At 42.4% G+C, this 7953-nt stretch overlaps 1 protein-coding gene across 1 annotated transcript; it reads right to left on the bottom strand.

The window, feature by feature from the left end:
- Nucleotides 1–1479: 1479 nt before the first annotated feature.
- LOC147629747 (vacuolar-sorting receptor 4-like) lies at nucleotides 1480–3262 on the bottom strand. The gene is made up of 8 exons (XM_086810961.1): nucleotides 3105–3262; nucleotides 2683–2759; nucleotides 2521–2602; nucleotides 2339–2421; nucleotides 2194–2257; nucleotides 1945–2073; nucleotides 1682–1791; nucleotides 1480–1593 (listed from the first exon to the last, which is right to left on the bottom strand). The coding sequence occupies exons 2-8, from the start codon at nucleotides 2755–2757 to the stop codon at nucleotides 1480–1482; spliced, it is 657 nt and encodes a 218-aa protein (XP_086667087.1). The 5' UTR covers nucleotides 2758–2759; nucleotides 3105–3262.
- Between the last annotated feature and the right edge of the window lie 4691 nt (nucleotides 3263–7953).

Genomic DNA, 7953 nt, shown 5'->3' with positions numbered 1-7953 from the left:
AACACGGATCCCGAGAGGAGAGGGTATGCAAATTGTGCAGAGAGGAGGTGGATAGTGCGGAGCATTATGTATGCAGATGCAGAGCATATACAGCCATGAGAGAGAGATCCCATTTTATTCAGAGAGCCACATTCCCTACGCTAGATCTTTGAGAGAGCAGACCAACGCATACTGGGGAGATTCATTCTAGACATACAGCGTCACAAAGAGACGACATTACAGGCTCAGACAGCTCCAGAGGAGGGACAACAGAGACAAATTACTACATTTTTCAGAGATCCACCACTCCCAGGCCCTACACAGCAGGGAATTACTCTCCAGAGAGCAGAGACACTCAGAGCCCGCAGGAGACAGAGGACACCTGGCTTTCGGACACCACGCCTATACCAAAGAGAGATGACAGAGATCAGAGCTCAGTTTCACAAAGAGGGTGCGGAGCGACTGACTCGCTTCAGAGCAGACCCATGCATGTTCTTCAAGGAGCTATGGACACCCCCTTCATTGATGTATATCATTTATACCCCCAGTAGTATGGTACAAGATGGAGCTAGCTAGGTTGCATATCATGATTGTATACTCCATGCATATAGCTTTGGATTCTCCTAGTAGTAGAGCTCCATCCCCTCCCCCCCTCATTGTACTTATTACACACCCAGATTCAGCTTTTTAGTTCATTACTTTTTCATTTTGCTGGGATGACAGAGGATACCCCACAGAGGATATTTGTCTCATAGCCCTAGTTCGGTCTTTTGGAAGACGTTAATAAAATCTCTTTCTCTCTCTCTCTCTCTCTCTCTGCTGGGATGACAGAGGATACCCCACAGAGGTACACTGATTTGTCTCATAGCCCTAGTTCGGTCTTTTGGAAGACGTTAATAAAATCTCTTTCTCTCTCTCTCTCTCTCTCTCACACACACACAGAGGGAGTTGCTGCCCCCACAATTCCCGACAATCTCCTTCTAAACTCAACAATCCTTGTCTACCCCTTCCCTCTGTCTACACACACAATTAGTCATTACATCATACTCAGTGTTCAGTCTACAAACACGAACCTTTGAAGGAACCCAAAAAATATATATTCCACACCAATTGGGTGATAACACACAAAAAATGTCGTTTTCTAGAGAGCACAAAAAAATTATTGAGAGCAGCTGATAGCATATAATAAATTAACAATACAAGTAATCTTGGTGTATTTATCAACAACAATGCCATGTTTTGATTAATTCAAGTTTGGTTGCCTTTGACGATACTCGAACCACAGTTGTATCCGCGGGAAAATGACCCACACAAAGTCTTGTACAAGATTTGGTACATTTTCCAGCAGCACAAACGCAAGCAGCTGTCTCTCCCCCCAACAGCATAAATGCATAACCACTAAAACCACTGAGCCTTCTTTTGTGGCCAAATACATTCCTTGCTTCCTATATAACTTAGTATTTAATCCACATAGTGAAGAATGGTGCAGCTTCAGACGCATTAAGAGCTGTCCACTGCAAAGACTTGGGCAGACTTATTTGGGTGGACCTCATTCTGACTGTCAAGGGGCATGTATTGTGCCATGATAGCCCTTATTTCGGAATCCATGTACGTCTGTAACAGAGACATTAGGGAATAAGTGAGATACGCATAAACACACAAGCCAGTTCCTTATAAACCAACTGCCCAGAGAGGCTCTCACCCGTAGCCTATACTTGTAAACAACATATGCTCCAATACCCGCAGCAGATAATCCAATAAGAATTATCATAACCACAAAATACCCAGCTTTGGAAGCTTCTGCCTTTTTGCCTGCTTGTACACCAATCAAATGTTAGTGATTAGCTTTAAAATAGGTACACGAATAACACATCGAAGCATACACCACAAATACATATATGCATGCGCACATGCATGTACGTGCACAGTAGTTGAATGTGTATCACGAGGCAGAAAAAGGCCTACTTATGCATGTGTCATGCTCCCGGATATACAAAAGATCTCCTTGGCATTTGCAGTCATAACCACCCCACGTATTTGAGCAGATACACTCTGAGCACTGGCAAGCAAGCTTATCTTTGCATTCATCAATATCTGCACATAAGCATACATTTGGCAGCAGATGGTTTACAAGTGAGCCATCATCCTTGTATACCTTGATTTCAACACTTAAAATAGATGAAATGTAGGCATGTGAGATGGATGGTAACTTACCATTGCAGCTATGAACGCCGTCACCTTCAAACCCGGGTGGGCATTCACATTTTGTCTTAGTATCCTGCTCCCAAAAACAAGGATAATAAAACACAAATGGACCACGAGTGTCTTAATTAGTAGACTTCGAAAGCAGTTTTCTTACTGAGCAAGCAGAGTACGTCTTTCCATCCCGAGTATCATGCCAACAACCTCCATTTTGGATCTTGCACCAGCCCTGACCCATGGCTGTGAAAAAGGGGAAGCCTCAATAAACAAACTTAACTTTGAATGAATTAACCTACTACTCCAGCTCATTTACGAACCATAAGCCACACAATGCATTACCTTTGCAAGACGTGTAGCCATCTCCTTGGAACTGTACACCTTCTACTAAGGGACACTCGCAAACTCTACCACGAAACGTATCCTACAGTGACATTGCAGGTTGAAGTGTTTATGTATTGAAAGACAAAAAGGCAACAAAAAGAAAACGAGATGGGCACATACTTTGCAAGCAGTGATATTAGCTGCTTTATCCTGCCAGCAACCGCCATTGTTTGTTAAGCACTCATTTGTCTCCATGTCTGCAAATGCAGAATGTAAAACACGTGATATATATACCTATATGAATCCAGGAACATGCCCAAATTCACCTTTTAGGAACGTGCATGTTATAGACTCATGGTAGTCAACCCACAAGACTTTATAACTATCAACTCCATTATGCAGCACTCCACAAACACACACACACACACATACACACACACACGTACATAAGAGCATATATTCACACAAAGCCCTTCATACTCAATTTCTGTCACACCTCCGAAGATGCAAGGCAGACTCAACCATAAAACATGTGTGATGTATGTCCAACCACAGATCAAGACACACAAATGCTGCTTTGAATAGGTTTTTTTGAGGCATACCAGCACTCAAGCAAACTGGTGGCTCCGTGGTTTCTTGAAATCCTGAGCATATCGCTTTCAAAACAGCTCCTTTGTCAAGCTTTCCTATAAAAAAGGCCAGAAATTATCAAAGCATTAATGACCTACCAAAGAGAAATGCGACTCATCTTAGGCTTACATAGCAATAATGAAACTAGATGCCCTTAATCACCAATTCTTTACACCTATGGTTTCCTACATTTGTTACACCTACCCACTCTAAGTATCACGGTACAAACACATAATCTTTACAAACTTAGATATGCTTCAACCTCAGAAGTTGGCATTCATGCACAAAAAAGAGATGCACTCATAAGAAACAATAGCTGATGATGCATGTAGAGCTCTTGTGCCTATGTGCTGGGGTTTTAAGAGTAGAGAAAGAATATAACAACGAATTGAACACACAACACACACAATAGCCCCTAAAACTACTTATTTCTAATACATACAAGAACAAGGTGTTACAACTGTATTTTAAGTACAAGAGATGACCGTGACTGTAGACCATAGTTCGCAGCCCAATGCTTTGCTGAAGTTTCCCCTTGATCAGCCCTTGCACCAGAGTGTCACAAGGTGTTACAATTGTATTTTAAGTACACGAAATGACAGTGACTGTAGACCACAGTTCGCAGCCTAATGCTCTGCTAAAGTTTCCCCTTGATCAGCCCTTGCACCAGGTGCCATCCTATATTAATGATGTCAGCCTGTTCTAAGGACAGCTGCTCCTACTAGCCGACTGCACCATCGAATGGCTGACTGCCACATGGCACCTGTGCTTGCCAATATGCTGCCCACTAGCTCCTGCCAACTCCTAAAGGCCAACTACCTGAGGTGTCACATTCTCCCCCACCTGCATTGCAGTTGTCCTCAATTGCACACTACCCACATAAAATGCCCTCTCATAAAAGGAAAAGATCCAAGCAAAGCTCATCCATAATACCCAAGATCTCGAACACTGTGAAACCACTTTGTCTATGTAATTCACACGGTCAGGTGTGAGCACTAATTGGGCACCATCTCGTAAAGAATTAACACTTAAAGCATTTATGAAATGGAAACAACACAAGACAAACATGATGCTGAAAATGAAACTACACTGGGGCTGAGATTGGGCCGCTCCCACCCCCCTTCCGATACCAAAATATTGTTGAAGTATTTTGTTTTGTGTTCCACAGGCTCTTAAGCCAGATTTGCCATGCGCAAAGAAATGAATACATGTACCAAACATTATTTTTGGCATGAAAGGCATTGTGAATCTTCCAATGACCAGGAAATGCGAACCTAAAAGCAACTTCATCGATATGCTTGATCACCCCTTGAAGGGCCCATAATACCTAGTAGAAAGCTTAGGGCATGCTCCCTCTTTCCCCAGCCTCTTGCAAAGTCTTGCTTTCTCGAATTTCAGCAATACCCAATCATTTTCTTTAATGTGCATATGCCTGCTATGCTTGCCCGCAGCCTTTTTATGCTTATCTTGAGACCGAGCAATGTCTACCTACACCTAAGCAAAGGCAACATCAAGATCTACAACATATTCATCAGCAACAAAGATCTCATCCTTGGTGTGAAGGATTGGTGGCAAGATTACTTTGCCAACAATCTCAAACAAGGTCTTTGATGCCTTTGCCGTGTTATTGTAGGCAAACTCTACAAGCGGTAGATACTTCTTTTGATATGCAACATAGCACTTGAGAAGATCCACCAATGTTGAATTTGCAACCTCACTTTGGCCACCATTTACGGATGATAAGCTGATGAAAAATCCAATTTTGAGCCCATGTTATCAAAGAGGACCCTCCGAATGAGGCTCGTCATCCTGGGATCCCTATCCCCCACAATGGAGTTTGACATACCATGATGCTTGAACACTTGTGCAAGAGAGACCTTCACCACATGTTCAAGTTTAATGGTCTTCTTGACATGCAAGAAATGTGCTTGCTTGCTAAATCTGTTCATCAGCAAAGATCACAGAGCGTGTCTCTTAGGTGAAGTGCTAGCCAACGAGTGTATAGTAGGTCGCAGGGCTACAGTGGACATTATCACTCAGCCATTTCCATTATACTAGAGATTCAGTTGTATTACTTCTTTCTTGTATATAATACAAACAACTATTTAGCACTCTTGTGTGTGCTCTATGTGAATCTACCACAGTCTTCTTTCCATCTTCCCTAACCATGTACGTGGAATTTTGTATCAAGAACCTTGCAGATATATTTAACTTGGACATATTGTCTAACCTAGCATGGCAGGGTTCATGATTAGACATGAGTTCTTATTCCGGAGGAACCCATGACTGGACATGCTTCCATCCCTAAGCGGGAAAGTATGATTGGACATGCTTCCATCCCTGAGTGGGAAAGTGTGATTGGCCATGGCAGGGTTTATGATTAGACATGAGTTCTTGTTCTAGAGGAACCCATGAATGGACATGCTTCCATCCCTAAGCAGGAAAGTATGATTGGACATGCTTCCACCGCTGAGTGGGGAAGTATGATTGGCCATGGACATACATCTATCCCTAAGTGGGGAAGTGTGATTAGACATGCTTCATAAGCATGATGGACTATGCACTCTTATCTTCATGGGGGAGAGTATAGATGGATACAAAGTGTATTGCACAGATGGTATTCACCTTAGGCACATGCACGTTCAGTTGCTTGATGAACTTGCATTGAATGTTGTTTTGGGAATGCGTGAACACGTAGGCGTTCATCCATGAGCATCAAATGTATGCATGTTACCGGTTGTTGATCTAGCTACTTGTATTTTTCAAGAGGTTAAGTATTCTTATCACCTAACAACTTTCAATTTCAACAAATTTTAAAGATGTATTAACTTTTACGATCGAAATCCGATTTAAGGGCTTTTCCTTCATCTTTTAGAAAACTGAAGGTTGGAACGCTCCCAAAAAAATGATGACATGGCAACGAATCTACTGGCCCATATCAACTCAACAACTTTCCCTTCAGCTAAACATGCAAACCCAGTTTAGTTATCAGCATCTCTTTCTATTTCTTGAAGGAGGAAAGTTACTTGTGAGGAGCCATGACTTTCTATTTTTAAGTGAGAGAGAGGGTCACCATGAAACCGGCCTTCAGCAACTTGACAGGCAGTGAACACACTTAATCACACTCTAATCACTTTATGAACTGGAATAATAAATTTGGAAGAAGAAAAAATAAAATAAGTGGAGCTAGAGTGCTCCTGCACAAAAGACCAATTGGCCCCAAAGCGTGGCACCCCCACAAGTATTTATTTATAACTCAAAGTCGGTGTAGCCCTTGCACAACTCCTGAGAAGATTCCTCCTTGATCCACGAGGAGGAGATCTCCTTCAAGCTTTCACCCAAGATGTGTTGTGGAATACAAGAACCTTGGCCTCTTATTTATACAAGTTTGGGGGGGGGGGAGCGAAGAAAAAAAAACTATACAAGTGCTTATATCTCATTCAAAAGCTCTTTGAATATTTTCTATTAAAAAAAAATTTAGCACGGCGCTAGCGTTTTCGAAAATCCCATGCAGCTTTTCTTTCTTTTTTTTCTCTTGCGCGTTTTTGGGCTGCCCGGCTTTTTCTTCGACGCTTTTCATTTCTGCCCGTCGCCTTCACGTTTAGCTGCAACCCGTCGCTTTCTCTTGCGCAATTTGTTGCAACCCATCGCTTCGCCTCTCTCTCTTGCTTGTGTGCCTGCCTACGTGGCAGTGCCCGTACCTGCATAGCCAGCCGTCTACAAGGCAGCACCGCAACTAACCGACTCACCTGCACAGTCAGCCAAACGTGCTTTGCACATGTCTCGTCAGCTGGAGTCCAAGTACACCACATCACCTGCACCCATGCCAGGTGTGGCAGTGCCACGTCAGCTGCTGCTGACTGGGCTGACCCACAAGATGCCTCAGCTGTGCTGCTCCTACATCAAGGTAAGATAAAAACCAAAAGCATGCACATGAACACACACACACCAAACATGTATCTACATCCACACACATGTACAAACTTACACACATGCAAATACAGAGAAACATGATTAGTGAATGCTAAACATGCTTAAAACATACTTACAATGCTTAAGACAAAGAGGTAAAATACTCAGTCCTGTAACATACCCCCCATTCAAAGGATCTACCAACTGAAATAAACCTAAGAGAGCAACGAGAAAGCTATGTCCTGCCAACTGAAATAGAACATTGGAATACATAAACCGAGAGCATCCACTTCGTGAGTAATCATGTCCCCTGGATACTCTACCTGCTCTACACATGGCTATCCTACTAGACCCACGATCAACAGTACATCATGAACAAGAATAGACACTGATGCATATCAAACGAAAGTCTAGAATAGGCATCCCCAAGGTGGAGCATGGCATTCTGTCAAAACCTTCTGTCTCAGCTGAGACGTGACACAATTTAATTTTCACGTGAAGTTAGGTTCATGCGTGAAGAGTTCTTCACGGTGTGAAACAGCAGTTCACGCGGGCAAAATTAAAATTAAAATTAAAATTTAATTCTCACGTGAAGTATGGTTCACGCGTGAAGAGTTCTTCATTTAATTCTCACGTGAAGTTCAGTTCATGCGGCAAAAAAAAAAACATTTCTCACGTGAAGTCCAGTTCATGCGTGAAGAGTTCTTCACGGTGTGAAACACCAGTTCACGTGGGAAAAAAAACAATCGAAATTTAATTCTCACGTGAAGTCCAGTTCACACGTGAAGAGTTTTTCATGGCATGAAACAGAAGTTCACGGGGTTAAAAAAAAGAATCAAAATTTAATTCATGTGAAGAGTTCTTCATGACGTGAAATAGAAGTTCACGCGATAAATAAAAAATAAAAAA

This window comes from Cibotium barometz, chromosome 17 (genome assembly GCF_041138505.1).
Source record: "Cibotium barometz isolate CiBa-2024 chromosome 17, ASM4113850v1, whole genome shotgun sequence".
In the NCBI taxonomy this organism is placed as follows: domain Eukaryota; kingdom Viridiplantae; phylum Streptophyta; class Polypodiopsida; order Cyatheales; family Cibotiaceae; genus Cibotium; species Cibotium barometz.
The sequence above is the reverse complement of the archived record's forward strand: the minus strand, read 5'-3'. Positions and strand labels throughout refer to the sequence as shown.

Excerpts from the sequence above, each read along its gene's own strand:
- LOC147629747 (XM_086810961.1), bottom strand. The coding sequence starts at position 2,757 with ATGGAGACAAATGAGTGCTTAACAAACAATGGCGGTTGCTGGCAGGAT. Across the intron at positions 2,422-2,520 it reads TGGCTACACGTCTTGCAAAG|CCATGGGTCAGGGCTGGTGC; the intron begins GTAATGCATTGT and ends CCTTTTTCACAG. Across the intron at positions 2,074-2,193 it reads CGGCGTTCATAGCTGCAATG|ATATTGATGAATGCAAAGAT; the intron begins GTAAGTTACCAT and ends GCTTATGTGCAG.